This window comes from Accipiter gentilis, chromosome 2, assembly GCF_929443795.1.
Source record: "Accipiter gentilis chromosome 2, bAccGen1.1, whole genome shotgun sequence".
Taxonomy (NCBI): Eukaryota; Metazoa; Chordata; class Aves; order Accipitriformes; family Accipitridae; genus Astur; species Astur gentilis.
Window position 1 is genome coordinate 54,291,648 of NC_064881.1, and position 21,004 is coordinate 54,312,651.

Here is a 21,004-nt window from a genome sequence, read left to right on the forward strand (position 1 = left end):
CCTGGTCATAGACGATGGACAGGTCGACCCAGGTGGTCACTACCCTTTTATTAGTGGGGTTTCCGAGGGGAGAGCCAGCCCTGCCTGCCGTCCCTGTGTCATCCCCCCCCCAGGGGACACAGGGACAGCAGGGGGTGACCAGCCCCGGGACACGGGGTGCCCTCGTGTCCCCCCCAAAAAAAGGCACAAAGAGGTTGAAGGCACTTGAAGACCACTGAGACCAGCCGGGGCAGGGTCCCAGCCCGCGGCACCCGGGGCCCAGCGGGGAGTGTGGGGTTACTGGTGCTGGTGGCGGGGTGCCGGGGTCTGGAGGGGGGGGGATTTGACGCCGGCATTAGGAGTACTCCTTGACGAACTTGGCGTAGAAGCTGCTGAGCTTCTCCAACAGGACCTGCAGCTTCTCAGTGGGTGGCAAGATGGTCATCCTGGGGGACGGGGGGCAGACTGGCATCAGGGCTGGGGGGGAATGACACCCCCACAGCATCTCCCTGGACCCTCTACCCCCATCTCTGCTCCCCCCCCCCCCCCCAACAAGCCCCTCACCACCCTGCACCCAACCCATTGGGCACCCAAGTCGCCCCCTTCTCCCCGTACCCCCCCCAGACCTTGCACCCACCTCCCCTGCCACCCCCCAAGTGGGGACAGGGGTCTCGGGGTGGAGATCCAGCCCCATGGTGGGACCCCAACCCTTCCTCCACCTGCGACCCCCCACCTCCAGCCCCGACCCCATCCCTGTCCCCCCGAGCACCCACCGAAAGTGGAAGGTGCCTTCCCGCTGCCCGAACCCGCTGCCCGGCACCACGCAGATGCCCGTCTCCTCCAGCAGCTTCATGCAGAAGAACATGTCGGGGGCCTGACCCTGCGCCTGCGGGACGGGGCAGGGCTCAGCACCACGCGCTGCCGTGGGACCTCGGACCCACGGATGGGGCAGGGTTCAGCCCCACGTATCACAGGGGGCCTCGATCACTGCCTGGGACTCATCCTGCCCAGCCCCATGTTGGTCAAAACTGATCCCGCCCAGCCCCAAGGCACCCGGGACTCATCCTGCTCAGCCCCACAGCCCCCAGGACTGATCCCAACCCAGCCCCACAGCCCCCAGGACGGATCCTGCCCCCAGCCCCAGGGCACCTCGGCAGCGGCCAGAGCGCGGGGCGGCAGCTCGATGCGGGGGAAGGAGTACATGGCACCCTGCACGGGGTTGCAGTGGATGCCGGGCGTCTTGTTGAAGATCTCCTGGGTGAGCCGGGCCTTGTGTGCCAGGGCGCTGAGCACCGCCTGCTTCTCCTGCCGGGACAGCCAGGCTGGGGACATCTTCCCATCCCCATCCCATCCCATGCCCATGATCATCTCCATCTCCATCACCATCCCCTCCTCAACCCTACCTCCATCTCCATCCCATCCCCATCTTCATCTCATCTCCATCCCATCCCCATCTCCATCTCATCTCCATCCCATCCCCATCTCCATCTCATCTCCATCCCATCCCTATTTCCATCCCATCCCATGCCCATGGCTATGCCCATGCCCATCTCCATCCCCATCCCTACGTCCATCTCCATCCCATCCCCATGGCCATGCCCATGCCCATCTCCATCCCCATCCCTACGTCCATCTCCATCCCATCCCCATCTCTATCTCATCTCCATCCCCATCCCATCCCATCTCCAATCCCATCTCCATCCCATCCCCGTCTCCATCCCCTCCCCATCTCCATCTCATCCCCATCCCATCCCATCTCCAACCCCATCTCCATCCCATCCTCCTCTCCATCCCATCCCCATCTCCATCTCATCCCCATCCCATCCCATCTCCATCCCATCCCTCACAGTGTTGAAGAGCTCATATGAAGGATCCCCAGGCTGCGGTGGGTCAACGACGGCATCCAGGACAATCTGCCCGGGCACGGGTGGGCACAGCCGCACCGACACCAGCTTGGCCAACTGCTGCTGCACCTCGGGGTCCATGTTCACCACCTCCATGTACCCGCTGCGGAACCCGCACCTGGCACGACATGACCCGTGGCGGCACCGACCACGACCCACAGGGTGGGGGACGCAGGGACACGTGAGAGGGAGCCCACAGATGGAGACGCCCGGAAAGGACCCACAGGTGGGCACCCATGAGTTGGGACCCGTGGATAGGGAGTGATGGATGGGGACCCATGGAGGAGGAGCCCTGGACGGGGACCCACGGGTGGGGGCCCACAAACAGCAACCTACAGAGAGGGACCCACAGATGGGACCCACGGGTGGGGGGCCGTGATGAGAACCCCCGAAGAACCTACAGAGGGACCCACAGATGGGGGGGGTCTGTGATGGGAATCCACAGACAAGGAGTCACCAGGCTGCAGCATCTACGTCCTCCGAGACCCACAGAGCTGTGTCATGTTGTCCCCACAGTGTCGTGGCAGCATCACCTCCACCCCACAGGATCCGTAGGGTTGGAGCATCCCCATCCCCACGCCGAGGACCCACGGGGCCATGGCATCACCGTCTGCCCTCCCGGGACCCACCGGGCTGTGGCATCACCATCTCCACCCTGGGGAACCACAGGGTGGTGGCACACCCATCCCAAACCCACGGCACCCACGAGCTGGTGGCATCTCCATCCCTACCCTTGGACGCATGGGCCAAGTCATCTCCATCCCTATCCCAGGTCTGTGGCATCCCTAGGACCTACGGGACCGCGGCCACCCCCCCCCGGGGTGACAGTGGCCAGGACGAGCCTGGTGGTGGGACTCACTCGCCCATGAAGCCCTTGGAGATGGAGTGGAAGGAGGCCAGTTCCACCACCTCGGAGTAGGGTGGCCCCATCTCGAACAGCACCTTCTTGAAGGAGTGGAAAGCCGAGCCCTCGGCGTAGACGTTGTCCTGGTACACCTGGACACGGGGAGGGGTGGTGGGGTGTCAACCTGGATGCCGGGGTCCCTCTGGGGATGGGGGGGCACCCCGTGGGTCCCGCTCACCTCATCGGCCATGAGGAAGAGCTTCTCCTCGAAGGCGAACTTGATGACGTCCTCGATGCACTGCCGGCTCTGTACCTGTCCTGGGGGGGGACACAGCGTCAGGGGACATCATGGTGCTGGCACTGGGGGCGGGGTCCCAGACCCAGTACTGGTTGGGTTTTGGGGGTCATGGTCCCAACGTCAGTACCAGTAGAGCACTGGGGGTCCCAGCCCCGGCACTGGGACTGGTAGGGCATTGGGAGGCTCAGCCCTGGTACCAGCAGGGTATTGGGGGGTCCCAGTCCAAGCTTGGGGTCCCAATCCAGCCACAGGGTCCCAGCCCAGGGGTCCCAGCCCAGCCCAGGGGTCCCCGGTCCAAGCTTGGAGTCCCAGTCCCAGTCTTGGGGTCCCAGTCCAGCCCTGGGGGTCCCAGTCCAGTCTGGGGGTCTCCGTCCAGTCTTGGGCTCCCAGTCCGGCCCTGGGGGTCCCAGTCCAGTCTGGGGGTCTCCGTCCAGTCTTGGGCTCCCAGTCCGGCCCTGGGGGTCCCAGCTCCCAGCCCTGGGGGTCCCAGTCCAGTCTTGGGGTCCCAGTTGAGCCCTGGGGGTCCCAGCCTGGGGGTCCCAGCCCAGCCCCGGTTATCCCAGCCGTGGGGTCCCATCCTGACCCAGCGCCGCCGCTCCGCCCAGCTTACCGGTGGGGTTCCCGGGGTTGATGACGCAGAGGACGCGGGGACAGCACCGCTGGCGTCCCTCGGCCAGCGCCCGCCGCAGCTCGGCCACGTCCAGCGCCCAGCACCGCTCCTCGTCCAGGTAGTAGTTGAGCTGCACGGCGCTGAGCTCGGCGATGGCCGCCGAGTAGAGGGGGTACTGCGGGATGGGGATCAGCACCCCCGTCCGCGACGCCCCCGATCCCGACACCAGCAGCTTCAGGATGCTCTGAGGGGACAAGGGGACGCGTGGGTCTGGGGGCGGCGGGGGGACGCGGAGGGGCTAGAGGGCGAGGGGACAAGGGTGGTGTGGGCGTGGGGATGGGATGGTGTGGGCGTGGGGACAGCGTGGGACTAGGGACGTCATGGGGACAGCGTGGGGACATGGTGTGGGCATGGGGGCAGTGAGGGGACAAGGGTGGTGTGGGCGTGGGGATGGGTTGGTGTGGGTGTGGGGACAGCGTGGGGACACGGTTGGTGTGGGCATGGGGACAGTGTGGGGCTACAGACGTCATGGGGACAATGGGGACAGGATGGTGTGGGCATGGGGACATTGAGGGGACAGGATGGTGTGGGCATGGGGGCAGCGTGGGGCTAGAGAGGGCATGGGGACAGCATGGGGACAGGATGGTGTGGGCGTGGGGACAATGATGGGACGGGATGACGTGGGCATGGGGACAGCGTGGGGACAGGATGGTGTGGGCGTGGGGACAATGATGGGACGGGATGACGTGGGCATGGGGACAGCGTGGGGACATGGTGTGGGCACGGGGGCAGTGAGGGGACAAGGGTGGTGTGGGCCTGGGGATGGGATGGTGTGGGGACAGTGCGGGGCTAGAGGGCATGGGGACAATGCGGGGACAAGATGGTGTGAGCGTGGGGACAATGTGGGGCTAGAGAGGGCATGGGGACAGCACCGGACAGGATGGCGTGGGCGTGGGGATGATGAAGGGACAGGATGGTGTGGGCATGGGGACAGCTTGGGGCTAGAGAAGGGATGGGGACAGCATGGGGACAGGATGGGGTGGGCGTGGGGACAATGATGGGGCAGGATGGAGTGGGCGTGGGGACAGCGTGGGGACAGGACGGCGTGGGCATGGGCATGGTATGGGGTTAGGGAGGTCGTGGGCATGGGGACAGCGATGGGACGGGAGGTCGGGGGTGTGGGGACAACGCGGGGCTAGAGACGTCATGGGGACAACGGTGGGGACGGGAGGTCGTGGGCAGGGGGACAATGATGGGACAGGATGGTGTGGGCAGGGGACAGCGAGGGGACGGGACGGCGTGGGGATGGGGACAGCGGGACGGCGTGGGGGCCGCGTGGGGCAGGGGACGTCGCGGGGCCAGGGGACGGCGCGGCAAGAGCCCGGCCGCAGCGGCGCCGAGCGCGGCAGGGCGCTGGCACGGACCCCGCGGAGGCGTGGGGACGGCGGGGGGACACATCGTCCCCCCGGTGCCGCCACCCCCACCTTGGCAACCGCCCGCGCCGGGGCCGGTGCCAAACCCGGCACAAAGATCCCTTTGTGGGTGCCCGCCGTGGGAACGGCCGACGGGTGGCACCCAGCCCGGTGAGGGGGGGACGGGGGGACACCGGGTGACACTGACAGATGGCCGACGTGTCCCCCCACCCCGTACCACGATGGCATCGCTGGCCCCGGTGGAGAGGAAGATGTCCTGGGGTCTGGCGGGGACGCCGTCGCGGCGCTGGAGGAACCGCGCCACGTCTCGCCGCACCAGCTCGATGCCGGGGCTGGCGCTGTAGGCACCTGGTTGGGGGGGGGGGACACGGGCGGGGGGTGACATGGAGGTGTCGTGAGTGTCCCTCTGTGTGTGTGTGTGTCGTCCCCCCCCAGACCGGGCACTCACCGGCGCTCTGCCCGCCGCAGGCTGCCAGCAACCGGCGGGCCCGATCCTTGGCGTCTTCGGGGATGGAGGGTTCGGCCAACAGCGCCGGGTAGAGGCACAGGGCGGTCACCTTTTGGGGGGGGGACACATGGGGGGGGACACACACATGGCTCAGCTCCGGACACCCCGGTGCCCTCCCGGATGAGTGTCCCGGTCCATTGTCCGTGTCCCGTTCCCCGCCAGCCGGTACCTGGCGCAGGAAGGTGATGGGTTTCTGCCCCATGGCCTGGGCGTCACCGATGTTCGCCTTGATGACCTCGGTGAAGGGTTTGGGGACGCCCTGGGGGGACAGGGACCGGGTCAGGGACGGGGACCGGGATGGGGACTGGGATGGGTTCAAGGACGGGGATGGGGACTGGGATTGGGGACAGACACGGGGACAGGGATGGGGATGGGGACAGGGACAGGGATGGGGAAGGGTTCAAGGACACGGATGGGGACAGGGTCAGCCATCGGGACAGGGATGGGAACAGGGGACAGAGACGGGAACAGGGATGGGTTCAAGGACAGGGATGGGGACAGGGAACAAGGATGGGGACTGGGACAGCCATCGGGACAGTGATGGGGACAGGGTTTGGGGACAGACACAGGGACGGGGATGGGGACAGGGACAAGGACGGGAACAGGGATGGGGACAGAGGACAGGGATTAGGGACAGGGATGGGGACAGGGGACAGCAATGGGGACAGGGACAAGGACGGGAACAGGGATGGGGACAGGGACAGGGATTAGGGACAGGGATGGGGACAGGGGACAGGAATTGGGGACAGACACAGGGACAGGGGACAGGGACGGGGATAGGGACAAGGATGGGGACGGGGATGGGGACGGGGACAGGGACGGGGACAAGTTCAAGGACAGGGACAGGGACAGCCATCGGGAGAGGGATTGGGACAGATACAGGGTCGGGGATGGGGACGGGGGACAGGGATGGGTTCAAGGACACGGATGGGGACAGGGTCAGGGACAGCCGTGGGGACAGACGAGAGGGTTGGGGACAGGGACGGGGATTGGGGGACACACAGGGACAGGGTCAGGGGTCAGAATCCCCCCCCCGGGGATGACACCGCTGGGGTGGGGGGTGTCACCAGCACTGGGGTCACCCCCCGGTCCTGCCATCACCCCCGCGTCCCCTATCCTGGGGGGGGGGAGAGGTTGGCAGTGGGGACACGGGGACAGCCGGGGACACAGTGTGCCCCCCCCCCCGTCACCCCGGCCCACGGGGACGTCCCCAGCCCCGGGGTGGCCACCGGCCACCTCTTGCCCAGCCCCGGACTTTGGCCACCTCCGCGAGAGACCGGACTCTGCCCCCGCCACCCCCGTCACCCTTTGTCACCCCCCCCCCGCCCTCAGCTCCCCCCCCCCCACCCCAACCAGCACCCAAGGGTGCCCCATGCCCGGGGCTGGGTGCCAGGGACAGGGAGTGCCGGGGTGAGGCGGGGCTGGCACGGAGGTGGGTGCTGGGGGGGGTGGGGGTGGGGGGGGACTGGGTGCTGAGACCCCCCCCCCAATCCCACCCGTGGGACCCCCCCCCATGGCACCCACCCAGTCCCAGCGGGAAGGTGCCCAGGGACACGGGGACTGGGGGGGTGGGGGGTGACGAGGAGGAGGGACTAATCCTGCACCCTGGGGGGGTCACCCCGGGTTTTTTGGGTGGGTGGGTCAGGGGTGTCCCCCCAGTTTATTTTTTTTTGGGGGGGGGGGGTGGTGTACCTGCCGCAGGTCGCTCTCCAGCTGCAGGGCGCGGGTGACGATGGGTCCCCGCACGGCGTATTCCACCCGCCGCACCGCCGGGTTCATGGTGGTGGGGGTCAGCACCGGCCCCCGGCCCCCCCCGGGGCCCGATCCCGACGTTCCCGATATTCCCGAGGATGTTCCCGATCCCGCCGCCGCCGCCATCGCCCGCCCGGTCGGGAGCCTGCGGGGCCGCAGAGCCCTCAGCATCGGGCACCCCCCCCCCCCCCCCCAAAAAAAAAAAAAAAAAAAGAAAAAAACCCACCGCCCCCCGTGTCCGTCTGTCCCCGCCCCGGGGACACCGGTACCGGACAGACGGACGGGCGGGCGGACGGACAGACCAACACCCCCCCCCACCCCCGGCACCGCCCCGGGCAACGGGCACCGGCACTGCCCGCGGCCGTGGCCCCCCCGGGACGGGGACACGGACACCCCCCCGCGTGTGGGTGGGTGGGTGTCCACGGAGGGTCCTGCCCCACGGGCGGGGACGTGGGACACGTGGGACGGGGGGAGACACGGGGGACACGGGACACGGGGGGACATGGGGACACGGGGGGACACGGGGGACGTGGGGGGACACGGGACATGGGGGACACGTGGGACGTGGGGGGACACAGGACATGGAGGACACGGGGGACACGGGGTGACACGGGACATGGGGGACACGGGGGGACATGGGGACACGGGGGGACACGTGGGACGTGGGGGGATACGGGACATGGGGGACACGGGGGGACACGGGGGACACGGGGGGACATGGGGACACGGGTGGACATGGGGACACGGGGGGACACGGGACATGGGGGACGTGGGGGACACGTGGGACGTGGGGGGATACGGGACATGGGGGACACGGGGGGACACGGGGGACACGGGGGGACACGGGACATGGGGGACACGGGGGGACATGGGGACACGGGGGGACACGTGGGACGTGGGGGGATACGGGACATGGGGGACACGGGGGGACACGGGGGACACGGGACATGGGGGACACGGGGGGACATGGGGACACGGGTGGACATGGGGACACGGGGGGACACGGGACATGGGGGACGTGGGGGACACGTGGGACGTGGGGGGACACAGGACATGGGGGACACGGGGGGACACGGGACATGGGGGACACGGGGGGACATGGGGACACGGGGGGACACGGGGGGACACGTGGGACGTGGGGGGACACGGGACATGGGGGACACGGGGGGACATGGGGGGATCTGGGGGACATGGGAAACAAGGGACACGGGGACATGGGGGGGACATGGGGGACGTGGGGATATGGGGGATCTGGGGGGGATCACGGGGATATGGGGGACATGGGGACACAGGGGACATGGGACATGGGGGGGACATGGGAAACGGGGGACACGGGGACAAAGGGACACGGGGGACATGGGAAACAAGGGACACGGGGACACGGGACGTGGGGGACACAGGGGGCATGGGGGGATATGGGGGACACGGGGACAAAGGGACACGGGGGACAGGGGACACACGGGGGGTTGGGACATGAGGTATGGGGGGACGGGGGAAATGGGGGCAGAGGGGACGTGGGGGGGGGGGACCGGGGGACATGAGGGACACGGGGGACACGGGGGACACGGGGCGGGAGGATGTGGGGACACTGGGACACGGGGACAGTGGGGCCGGGGGGGACCCACAGCGGGCCACGGGGGGGCTGGGACCCCCGTGGGGGGCAACTGCGGGGGGGGGGACGACACACACACGGGACTCCCCCCCCGCCCCACAGCCCCCCCACGGCCCCGCGCTGCTTCACCCCCCCCGGCTCCCCCTACCGCCCGCAACGGCCCCCCCGCGCCAGCCCCGCCCCTCCCCTCCCGCAGCCAATCAAAGGCGCGGAACAGCCGGCCTTGGCCCCGCCCGCCCGCAGCCGATTGGCTGCGGCTGCTCCGGGGGGAGGGGAAACCGTTTGGCCGTGGGGTGCCCCATAGACGGCCCTCGCTATGGGGTGCCCCATAGACACCCCCAGCACAAGGGGCGCCCCGCAGCGGACCCCCTCCCCACGGGGCACCCCTCACCCCCGCAGCGTCCTTGACCCATGGGGAGCCCCACACGTTCCCTCCCCCGAGTGCCGTGGGTCCCAGCCCCACACACTCCCTCCAGCACCGCCGTGGGTCCCAGCCCCACGCACCCACCCTTCCAGGCTGCCGTGGGTCGCACCTTGCTCCCCCCACTGCCGCCCCGAAGTCCCCCGGCGGCGTCATCCCTCCCCCAAACCCGTGGGTGTGGGGCCACGCGCGCCCTTATCAGCCCCACACAAGGTGGGGCGGCGCTGCCGCGATCACCCCCACCAGCCCCATAGCGCCATGGGGCCGAAACACGCACACACCCCCCCATAGCAACCCCCCCTCCATCCCCATACCCCACGGCGGGCGACACCGGCCCCACGGCGGCGGCTCACCTTTGTCTGTGGGGCAGGGTTGGGGTGTGGGGGGGGGGAGATAAGCTGTGGGGCAAGGTTTGGGGGGGGCAGACACACGGGACGCGAGCCCCCGGGGTGTCACCGCCGCGGCCTGACCTTTGCGAGCAGCTGCCTGCCGGCTCCCTAAATATAACCGCGCCGCCCGGCCCTGCCTGCCCCTAACCCAGCCCAACGCCGTGGGGCGCAGCGCCGTGGGGTGACCCAGAGCTTGACCCATAGCGTGGGTAGAGTGGGGGGGGGGGGGGGGGGGGGAGCAAAGCCACACCCTCACAGGCAGTACCACGCCCTGCCCACACCCTGCCCGCGCCCACGGACCCCGGTGGTGGAAGGGGAAGCGAGGGGGGGGACACACACGTGCAAGGACGGGGCTATTTTTACCACGGTTTGGTGATGCCGTGTCCCCGCCGGGGCGGCACGGGGACGAGGGACACCCTTGGAGGGGGCGGGGGACACACACACGTGCAGCCACCACCACCCCGTCATCCCCCAGAGACAAAAACAAAACAAACAACCCCCTCCCCCCCCCAAAAAAAAACAAAAACCAGGCGGGTTTGATTTCGGCAGGAAAAAAAAATAACCCGTCCCATTTTGGGGACAAAACAGTCAAAAAGAGGCAAGAGTAGTCGTAAGGCCAAGTGCTCCCGGGGAGGAGGAGTGCGGTTGAGGGGGGGGTTGGTTTGTTTTGGGGTGCCCGGCGCTGCACCCGCAGGCGCCGCAGCGGCTCACATCACCTTACAGCAGCGCTGCTTCTCGGCCGGAGCCTCCTCGGCCGGAGCCGTCAGTTTGAGGAGAGGGGGGTCGCCGGTGCCGCCGGCAGGTGCCGGTACCGGTGTTGGTGCCGGAGGGGAAGCGGGGTTCCCCGCCACGGGGTGCTCCTGGGGACGCGGGTGCTCCTCGGAGCGCGGGCGCTGGAGTTTGGCGGCCGCTCGGTGCCGTTTGAGGTCGGCAAGGGTATGGTGGGTTTTCTCCCGTGCCGGGTCCGTCGCGGTGACGACGACGCCAAGCTCTGTTTTTTTGGAACAGAGGGCCATGCCGTTGCGTTGCGGTGGGAGCTCAGGGGGTTCTGCCGACGTTAATCCCGCGGGAACCTGTCAGAGCCGGGGGGGGGGGGGGAGGGAGGGGGAGAAAAAAAGAGGGAACAGCGCGTCACCGCCCTGGCGATGCTGTGGTTGGGGCTGGGGGGAGGACGGACCCTCAGCCAAATCCCTGGCGACTCACGGCCAAGCGGCGGCGGAGCTCAGCGTCCGTCTGCCGGTCCTCGTCCTCGCTGTCGCGGTGCTCGGCGCGTTGCCAGACGATGGCTTCGCGCTCATGTTCCTTCCGGTAAAGGTTGGTGCGCTCCGAGACGCTGACCCGCCGCACCACCTTCCTGGGGAGGAGAATTTTGGATCCCCTCAACCCCCCCTTCCCCACTGGTTACGGTTACACCGGCACGGTGCCGGTAAGAGTTTCTCCAGCCTTACCCGCGGCTGCCGGCACTGGAGGTGCGACGTTGGAGCAAGGATTTGTGTTTCTCGTGGGATTTCATGACAGCGTCGTGTTTGTGTTTCAGCTCTAGGAGTTTGGCCCGCACCTCCTCGTCCCCGCAGACGTCTGCCGGCGAGAGCAGCAGCGTCACCCGGCGCCCCAAGAAAAAACCCGCCTCAGTGACATCTCCCCCCCCGCCCCAAAAAAAACCAAACACTCACCCAAGGGGGTCTCATCCAGCACCGATTTCCCGTTGAGGTCGGCACCATGAGCCACCAGCAGCTCCACCAGCTGCACCTGGGCGGGCAGAGGGACAGGCGGAGGGTGAGGGACGGCAAAATCCGGCAGGGGTTGCCTGTCCCGCCCATACCTACCTGTCCCCAACAAGCGGCGGCGTGGAGAGGCTCCCAACCGTCCTCATCCCTGGCGTCGATGCCGGCCCGGTGCTCCAGCAGCAGCTCGGCCGCCTCCACGTAACCGTTGGCCGCCGCGATGTGCAGCTGCCGGGGACGAGGATGTGGTCGGGGACAGCTCAGCCAGCGGCGGTGCCGTCACCACCGTCACCACCAATGCACCCCCCTGGCCTCCGCCCGTCCTACCAACGTGGCGCCGTGTCCCCGCGGCGCGTCCAGGTCAGCTCCCGTTTCTACCAGCTGCCGGATCTCCTGCACCATGCCGCGCTCGGTGGCGGCGCGAGCCTCCTCGATCTTCTCCTGGGTGATACCTGCCGGTGGGAGAAGAGTGAGGGGGGGAGAACACCGGGCCCTGTCCACCGCCCTGCCAGATTCCTGCCTTCACCCCAGAGCCGACCCCGGTTTGCCGGCACCGCGCCGGCGCGGCGAAGCTCACCCTGCTCCGCCATGGCGGTCTCAATGCAGTCGAGGGTCACCTCGTCCTCGCACAGGTCGTAGGGCATGTTCCCGTCCGAGTTGACGGCGAGGAGGTCGGCGCCGCTGTTTTGGGGACGGGCACGGCGGTCAGGGCCACCCCACAGCGACCGCGGCGCCCATCCCCAGCCCCGGTTGCGCGGTGGTACCATTGGATGAGGAGCTGGACCAGGCGGAGGTGGCCACAGGTGGCGGCAGCATGGAGCGGCGTCCAGAGCTCGCTGTCACGGGCGTTAACGTCGGCGCCGGCTTCCAGCAGCACCGTCACCACGTCACCGTAGTCGTCGATGCAGCACTGGGAGGGAGAAAGCACCAGCGGCGGTTACGGGGGGCAGCGGTATCGGGGAACCTCCCCCCCACCAAAGCACCCCAGGATCTCCCAGGGATGGAGCCGGGACAGATTCAGACACCGCGGAGGGATGGAGCCGGCACTGGGATCCCTGCGTGTCCCCATCCAAGCTGGAGGGAAGCGATTCCCCGGTGGGGGCTTCACCAGGCTGGCACCGGCACACACCGCGGCTCATTGCCGAGTGGGTTCAGTCGCGTTGGCCGACACCAGAGGGGTGCGATGCTTAACTCTGTGCACCCGAACAGCCGGTGAGCGCCGGCCCGGCACAACCGTGCCCTCGCCGGCGTGGCACCACGGGGACGGACACGCCACCCCCCCTGCCCAAACCCCGGTGCCACCGCTTCATCCAGCCCCCGGTGCAGTGACGGCTCAGCACCCGGCACCTCCCACCACGCTTGGCTCCGGCCACGCCGGGACCCGGCATCACTGGGCAGAGCCGGTTAACGGGATGGAAAGGACAGAGGGAGAGAAGCCGGAGCTGCCGTAACGGTGCCGGCGCAGCGTACCTGGTGCAGCGCGGTGAGACCATCCTCGTTGCAGAGGTCGGGGCTGATGCCGCTCTGCAGGAACCGCCGGACTGCAGAGAAAGAGGTTTTTACCGAGGGTCCTGCCGGCACCGCAGGCAGCCGCCTGCACCTCGGAGCATCCCGCCAGCATTATATCTGGCACCAGCGCTTTGGCCGGTATGTCGGACTCGCTGCATTCAAAGTCCCGCCGCGCCAATGCCAAACGATGACAAACCTGGGTACCCCCGGGCGCCCAGCATGCCACGGCCAGCACCAAGCGGGATCTGGGAAGCCGTGTGCCGTAGCCAGGTTTACGGATGCCGGCTCTGAGCTGCCGGCTCATTTCCAGGGATATTTGGAAGCAAAATCGGGAATCACGTCCCGTTTGTGACCCCAAAACCGTTTGATTTGGGGTTTCAGGGGTTCCAGGTTTCCCAGAGCCCCCCCAAAAGCAGCAGCTCCGCCGGCCCCACCGCCGGCACCCACCTTCCTCAGCGTCCTGCCGGGCAGCCGCCTCCAGCAGCCGGACGCTGGCGGGGAACGTCACTCTCTTCCCCTGGCTGTTGCTCTTCCTCCTCCTCTTCTTCCTCTCGGCTCCGACCTTCATCCCCTGCGCCTCCTTCTCTGTCTGCGCCCATTTTTTCAGCTGCTGGGCCCGGCGTTTCTGAGCGTGCTTCAGCCGCTCTGGCGTGCTCAGCCGTGCCACCGCCGGCATCTCCGCCAGCAGCTCCGCATGCTCGGCCATGGCGAGGAGCTTTGCCGGAGAACGCAGCGTATCCCACTGGGAACGGGGTACGGAACCGCCGGCTCCCCCACCAGCATCACCCACAGCCCCTCAGAGCGGGGACGGGTTCAGCTTATCCCTGTATCCCAGTGTTTTCCCGGAGCTTCGCCGCAGGCTCCGGAGACAGGGATCGGTGTTTTGGAACCATCTCCCCCCTGCCGGGCGCTCCCGGCCCCCTCTTTCAGCACCCAAAAATCGCAGGCGGGGGGAGGCCGGAGGGTCCCGTTAAGCCTCGGGGGGGGAGATCCCCCCCCCGGCACCCCGCGCTGGCCGGCGGTTTTGGACAGAGCCGGCTGGCGATGCCGGATCCGAAGGCACGGAGGAGCAAGGCAGGTGTCGAGGCTGGAGAAATCCCGTCAGTCCGATCCCCAACGCTTGTCTGCCACCTAATTACCCTGATGAGTTTTTGCTTTCCCGCCCTCCGGAAGCGTTTGCCGGTCATTCAGCAGCCGCCACCGCTCCCGTCTCACCGCGGAGCCGAAGGCCCAGCTCGGAAAACTGCCGTCGGGCAGAGGCGCAGGCAGCACTGCTGGAATCGCGGTAGCTTCTCGGATATCACCGTGCCAGGGCTCCGGCTTCTCCCAGCCGCGGCGGGATGAGCTTCACGCAGCAGCCGGAATCCTGTGGGGAAAAAGGGAAAGAAATCTTTAAAGGACAGGGAGAGGCCCAGCACAGCCCGGCTTTGCTGGTAAGAGCCGCACCGTGCCCAACCCACTGCCTGTTTTGCCGTCTTCCTAATCCAGGATTAACCTACAATCCAAGTTGAAGTGAATTCCCCCGGGGCTCCGGCCCAGGAGCTGCCTTCGCCGAAACCGCCGCACCCTGGCGAGCACCGGCACGGCCGTGCCGACGGCACACCGGTAACCTTGAGGGGTCACCCGCCGCGCCGGCGACCGAGGACGGCACCTCACCGGGAAGAAACACCAATCCTCCGCCGGCCGAGGGGATCCCGGCACGTCCCGGCCAGAGCAGCCCCGCCGGTGCCTGCTAGTTTGGCACGGTTAAACCGGGAGAGCCGAAGCCGAGCGCCTCGCCCCCACACCGGCATCGCCCGGCAGGCAGGGCGGATCCTGCGGGCAGGAGGGACGGGAAAGGGCAGATTCCGGCAGAGCCGGCGCCCTGCGGTCCCCAAACCGGGTTCCCCTGTGAGTCGCTGCGACTTCAGCGGGCAAAGTCCGGTGGAAAACAAAACCCATTCCTGCACCTTAATCCCAGCATAAATCCCTCAGGAACGCCGGCAGGCGCTGGGAATGCCGAGGCTGGCCGTAAATCCTTTCTGAAGTCGGTGGGCGATGGAAGAGGGGGATCGCCCGGACACTGGGATCACCGGAGCCTCTCGGTCCACCCGTCCCGTAATCCTGCCGGCCGTGGTTTCACCGGGAAGGGCCGTGCCACGGGCGAGCGCCGGTAGAAAACCAGAGCCGGCATCCTCGGCGCAACTCAACCCCTTGACGGGCTCACAAATCCACCCAAAAATCCCCCACCCCCCCAAAAAAAACCCCCAAATTATGGAGCCCACATGCCCGAAGAGCGGCCTTGCGCTCATTAGAGTGCCCGGCCAGCAGCTCCTTCGTTAGCCGGTGCTAACGGCTGCTGGCACACGCCGGCCATTACCCTTTCAAATTAATTTCCACCTACTTTAAAAAAAAAAGAAACCCCTAATATTTTATTTATTCAGGTTTCCATCAGCACGTCTCGGTTCCCCGCTGACCCCAGCCCCGCAGCGCTGGCGGTGGGAGCAATGCCGGAGCCAGCGAGGCGCCGGTGGGTGCCTGGGGTGGGGGGACACCCTGAGCACCCCCTCCCTGGGGGGACATGGGGGCTTTGGGTGCTGGCGTGGCCCCCCCAGCACCTTTCGGCACCCCTCGACACCCAGCCCAGGGGCATCGTCACCCCGGGGGGGGTCTGACCCACAGCGCACAGCCCCCCCGCACCCACCCCAACACTTGGGGGGGCCCAGAACCCCCCAGACCTGGCCTGAAAGCTGGGGGGCTGCCCCCAGACCCCCTATCAGAGGAACCCCAATGTCCCCAAGGCTGGGGGCTGCCTCCAGACCTCCCCTGAGGGGACCCCAACGTCCCCAAGGCTGCGTCTGCCCCCAGACCCCCCCCTCAGGGTGCACCCCCATGTCCCCAAGCCCGGGCCTGTCCTCACCCACCCCCCCCCCCCGGGACCCCCCCCTGCCCCCACTCCGCGGGGAAGCGCCGTCGCCAAGGGACCCCACGGCGCCCCCCCCGTCCCCGGGCCTGCCCGCAGGCCGCCCCCCGCCGAGGTTCCCCCCCCCGTCCCCGGTCCGTACCTGGAGGTCCCGGGGCCGCGGCCCTGCCCGCTCCGCCGCTGCCGCTGCCCGGGGCGGAGCCGCCGCCGCCGATCGCCATGGCAACCGGCCACGCTTCCGGCCACGCCGGAAGTGGGTGGAGCTCCGGCCGGAAGAGGGAGCGGGAGGGCCGGCGGCGCCATGAGAAAGGGGTGGGGAAATGGGAGCGGAGGCGCCGCTCCCAAGATGGCGGCGGAAAGAGTGGGCGGGGCGAGCGGGAGCGCTGGCGCCCTCTGGCGGGCGGGAGGACACTCAGCGTCTCCCGGGGGCACCGCGGTCACTGTGTGTCCCGGGGGGGGGGGGGGGGCGGATTTGGGGGATCCCTGGGCCCCCCCCGCCACGTCCGCAGCCCCCAGAACCGTGGGACGGGGCCAGCTCCGTCGCGGGGACCCGTGTGTGTCCCCCCAGTGTCCCCCCGCCAGCATCCCCTGCCCTCCCCAGCACCCCCCCCAAACACCCAGGGTGCCCCCCGGACCCCCCCCCCAATACAAAGGGACGCCCCCAAGACAATGGGTGCCCCCCTTCCTGCCCCCCGCAGCCCCTGGGACCCCCCATCCCCTCCCCATGGGTGTCAACCCCCACACACTGTGTTGGGGGGAGGGGGTGTCAGAGCCCCCCCCCCCCAAAATTGGGGGTGCCCCAGGCCCGGGCAGGCACCCAGCACCCCACGGCTCCATCTCAGCACCTTTATTGGGAGGGTCCCTCCGGCACCCCCACATTGAGGGGGGGGAACAGCCCCCCCCCACCTCTGGGGGGGGCACCCCCTCGTTGTCCCCCTCGTTGGGGTGCAAGGGGGAACCCCCCCATCCCCCAGCTATGCCCAATCCTGGGGTGCAGGGGGGACAGGACCCCCCCAAAGTTTGGGGGGGCAGCTTTGGGGGTGCCCCCCCCCCCAGCTGTATTGCACTCATCCCGTGGTCCCCCCCCGGCCCCCCTCAGACACCGTAGGGGCTCAGGGCCGGGGGGGTGGGGATGGGGGTGCCCCCCAGGGGTCCCCGATATTCTGGGGGGGCCAGAGGGGCCGGGGGGCAGAGGGGGGGGGACGGGGTGGGGGGGAGGGAAGGCCGGCAGCACGGGGGGGCGGGGGGGGGCGCAGGCGTAGCAGAGGAGGGGGGAGAGGGGGAAAGAGCAGGGGCCGGGGGGGTCCCACGGAGGCGGGGGTCCGGTGGGTGGGACGCCCCCCCCCAAAGATAAGGGGTGCTGCGGGGGGGGGGGCGGCCGCCGCAACAGCCCTTCGATGGAGAAAGGAGGAGGAGGAGGAGGAGGCTCGGGGGGGGATTTTGGGGTCGGGGGGCTGTAGGGGTACCCCCTGAGGACGAAGGGGGCCAGGTCGCGGGCGAAGGCGGCCGCCCCCCCCCGCGCCACCGCCGTGTTCTGCAGCTTGAGGGCCTCGGGGGGGATGCGGCTCACGTCCACCGTCCAGTAGTTGCCCTTGGCCTTGGGCTTGGCCGGGTCCTTCAGCACCTGCGGGGGGGCACGGCCTCAGCTGGGACCCCCCCCCAACCCTGGGACCCCCCCCCCACCCCGGGGAACCCCCCCAGCCCAGGGACCCCCACCCCAGTGGGGCCACCAACCTGGGGACCCCCCAACCTGGGGACCCCCCCATCCCAGTGGCCACCAACCTGGGGACCCCCCCCCAGCCCAGGGACCCCCCCACCCTGAGGACTCCCACCCCCAGTGACCCCCACCCTGAGGATCCCCACCCTGGGGATCCCCCATCCCAGAGAACCCCCACCCCAGTGACCCCCCCATCCCGGGGACTCCCCCCACCCCAGTGACCCACCATGCCAGGGACCCCCCACCCCAGGGACCCTCACCCTAGGGACCCCCCCACCCTGGAAATCCCTGTCCCAGGGACCCCCCACCCCAGGGACCCCCCATGCCAGGGACCCCCCCCCCCCAGGGGACCTCCTGCCCCAGGGACCCCCACCCCCAGTAGCCCCCCAACCTTGGGACCCCGGGGACCCCCACCCCCGGGACCCCCACCCCGGGGACCCCCCCACCCCAGTAGCCCCCCCAGCGCCCCCCACCTTGGCGAAGCAGGGGTTGGAGGAGAGGTTGTGCCGGACGGAGTCCTTCCAGCCCTGGTACCCCCCCCCGAAGAAGGGGAAGAGGCTGCTGATCTCCTGGATGATCTGGGGGGGCCACATCAGCTGGGGGGGGCTGCGCCCACCCCCAGGGCTCCCAGCATGGCCCAGTGCTCCCCAGCGCTGCATGGGTGCCATCCCAGTGCAAGCCCAGTCCACCGCAGCGCTGTACCCCAGTGCTCCCAGTCCAGCCCAGTATGGCCCAGCAAGGCACCCCGGCATCTCAGTACAGACCAGTCCCCGAGAACGGCACCCGGCACCCCAGTGCTCCCAGTCCAGCCCAGTATGGCCCAGCAAGGCACCCCGGCACAGCCCAGCACCCCAGCCCTGCAACCCAGTGCTCCCAGTACAGCCCAGTCCCCCAGCCCCCCAGCCATGTGCTCCCAGTCCAGCCCAGTCCCCTGGCATGGCTGCCTGGTACCCAGTGCTCCCAGTACACCCTGCTCCCGGGCACCCCAGAGCTCCCAGTCCAGCCAGTCCCCCAGCCCCACAGCCATGTGCTCCCAGTAGAGCCCAGTCCCCCCAGCACGGCACCCTGGCACCCCAGTGCTCCCAGTCCAGCCCAGTCCCACAGCTCCACAACCATGTGCTCCAGTCCAGTCCTCTGGCATGGCATCCCAGTGCTCCCAGTCCAGCCCAGCCCCACAGCCATGTGCTCCCAGTGCAGCCCAGTCCCCTGGCACGGCTGCCTGGCACCCCAGTCCTCCCAGTCCTCCCAGTCCAGCCTAACCCTGCCTCCCAGTCCTCCCAGTCCAGCCTAACCCTGCCTCCCAGTGCTCCCAGTGCACCCCAGTCCCCTGGCACAGCTCCCCAGTGCTCCCAGTCCAGCCCAGTCCCCCAGCCCCACAGCCATGTGCTCCCAGTGCAGCCCAGTCCCCTGGCACGGCTGCCCGGCAGCCCAGTCCTCCCAGTCCAGCCTAACCCTGCCTCCCAGTGCTCCCAGTGCACCCCAGTCCCCTGGCACAGCTCCCCAGTCCTCCCAATCCAGCCCAGCCCTGCACCCCAGCGCTCCCAGTACCACCCCACTGTCTCCCCCCAGCCCTCCCAGTCCACCCCACTCCCTGCCCCCAGCGCTCCCAGTACCACCCAGTGCCCCCCATCCCCTCTCCCAGCGCCCCTGCCCGTTCCCGGCGCAGCCCCGACGGGGCGGCCGGCGGCTCCGGGGTGCCGGGGGGGGGGTCCCGGGGGGGGTCCCGGCGGGTGGGGGGTCCCGGGGGTCTCACCTGGGCCAGCTTGAGGCGCTGGCCGGGGGCGGCGCGGATGACGAGGGCGATGAGCGCCAGGTAGGAGTAGGGGGGCTTGGGGTGCCGGCGGTAGCGCTGCCGACCCCCCCGCCCCGCCGCCATCGGCCCCTTTCGGCCGGGCTCGGCTCTGTTCGGCCGGGTTCGGGTCGGTTCGGCCGGGTTCGGGTCGGGAGTTCGGCCGAGTTCGGCCGGGCTCGGCTCTGTTCGGCCGGGTTCGGGTCGGTTCGGCCGGGTTCGGGTCGGGAGTTCGGCCGGGCTCGGCTCGGTTCGGCCGGGTTCGGTTGGGTTCGGCCGCTCTCGGCTGAGTTCGGCTCTGTTCGGCGGGGCTCGGCTGGGCTCGGCCCGCCCCGTCCGTTCCCCGCGGGGCAGCGACAGGGCGGCGCCGGGTCGGGCCGGGCTTTATCGGGGACGGGACCCCCCGGGGGGTGGGGGAGACGAAATGGGGGGGGGGGGGGGGGGGTCCTGGGGCGGTGCCAGCCCCACCGGGGCCCGGCCCGGCGGCAGGAAGGGACCGCCCGGACCCAGGGGCACCAGGGGCACCAGTGCCACCAGTGCCACCAGTGCTCCCAGGGGCACCAGGGGCACCAGTGCCACCAGTGCCACCAGTGCTCCCAGGGGCACCAGGGGCAACAGGGACACCAGGGACACCAGTGCTCCCAGGGGCACCAGGGGCACCAGTGCTCCCAGTGCCACCAGTGCTCCCAGGGGCACCAGGGGCAACAGGGACACCAGGGACACCAAGGGCACCAGTGCTCCCAGTGCTCCCAGGGACACCAGTGCTCCCAGGGACACCAGGGACACCAGGGGCACCAGTGCTCCCAGTGCCACCAGTGCTCCCAGGGACACCAGGGGGACCAGGGACACCAGTGCTCCCAGTGCCACCAGTGCTTCCAGGGACACCAGGGGGACCAGGGACACCAGTGCTCCCAGTGCCACCAGTGCTTCCAGGGACACCAGGGGTACCAGTGCCACCAGGGGCACCAGGGACACCAGTGCCACCAGTGCTCCCAGAGACACCAGGGCCACCAGTGCTCCCAGTGCCACCAGTGCTCCTAGGGACACCAGGGGCACCAGGGCCACCAGTGCTCCCAGTGCTCCCAGTGCCACCAGAGACACCAGCACTCCCAGGGCCACCAGTGCTCCCAGCACTCCCAGTGCCCCCAGTGCTCCCAGCGCCCCCAGCGCCCCCAGTGCTCCCACTGCCCCCCAGTGCCCCCAGTGCCCCCAGCACCCCCACTGCCCCCCAGGTCCCCCCGGTCTCCCAGTGCCCCCATCCCCCACCCCCCGCCCATCCCCCCCCCCAGTGCTCCCAGTCCTTTGTTGTGCAAAGGCCCCGGTGCCGCCAGCCCGGCTCCGCCGCCGCGGGGGGGGGCACCGGGAGGGGGGGGGACACACACACCGGGGGGGTCCCTGTGTCCACCCCCCCCCCCCCAAATCACACACACGTGCCACCCGTCGGTGTCGCCACCGGCTCTTTATTGGGTCCCAGGGCGGGGGGGACACACGGGGAGGGGGGGTCTGACCTGGGCACTGGGGGGGGGCACAGGGGGTGGGTGCTGGGTGCCAAGGGGGGGACGGGGTCACTTATGGGTGCTGAGGGGTCCCAATGGGTGCGGGGGGGGGGGTCC

General features: G+C 69.3%; 3 protein-coding genes across 3 annotated transcripts; all 3 read right to left on the reverse strand.

The window, feature by feature from the left end:
• Positions 1-37: 37 nt before the first annotated feature.
• Positions 38-10,544, reverse strand: LOC126049344 (alanine aminotransferase 1-like). Its single transcript, XM_049825606.1, has 12 exons — positions 10,467-10,544; positions 7,269-7,473; positions 5,746-5,835; positions 5,517-5,625; positions 5,286-5,416; positions 3,636-3,879; positions 2,966-3,045; positions 2,743-2,879; positions 1,827-2,001; positions 1,129-1,284; positions 753-865; positions 38-425 (listed from the first exon to the last, which is right to left on the reverse strand). The coding sequence occupies exons 2-12, from the start codon at positions 7,452-7,454 to the stop codon at positions 335-337; spliced, it is 1,512 nt and encodes a 503-aa protein (XP_049681563.1). The 5' UTR covers positions 7,455-7,473; positions 10,467-10,544; the 3' UTR covers positions 38-334.
• PPP1R16A (protein phosphatase 1 regulatory subunit 16A) lies at positions 10,300-13,694 on the reverse strand. The gene is made up of 10 exons (XM_049825593.1): positions 13,431-13,694; positions 12,945-13,015; positions 12,239-12,384; positions 12,052-12,155; positions 11,802-11,926; positions 11,577-11,702; positions 11,424-11,499; positions 11,199-11,328; positions 10,954-11,104; positions 10,300-10,823 (listed from the first exon to the last, which is right to left on the reverse strand). Exons 1-10 carry the CDS (start codon positions 13,687-13,689, stop codon positions 10,458-10,460), a joined length of 1,554 nt encoding a protein of 517 aa, XP_049681550.1. The 5' UTR covers positions 13,690-13,694; the 3' UTR covers positions 10,300-10,457.
• A 2,603-nt stretch (positions 13,695-16,297) lies between these two features.
• LOC126050673 (forkhead box protein H1-like) lies at positions 16,298-19,478 on the reverse strand. Its single transcript, XM_049828859.1, has 4 exons — positions 19,356-19,478; positions 18,076-18,180; positions 17,313-17,509; positions 16,298-16,325 (listed from the first exon to the last, which is right to left on the reverse strand). Exons 1-4 carry the CDS (start codon positions 19,476-19,478, stop codon positions 16,298-16,300), a joined length of 453 nt encoding a protein of 150 aa, XP_049684816.1.
• Between the last annotated feature and the right edge of the window lie 1,526 nt (positions 19,479-21,004).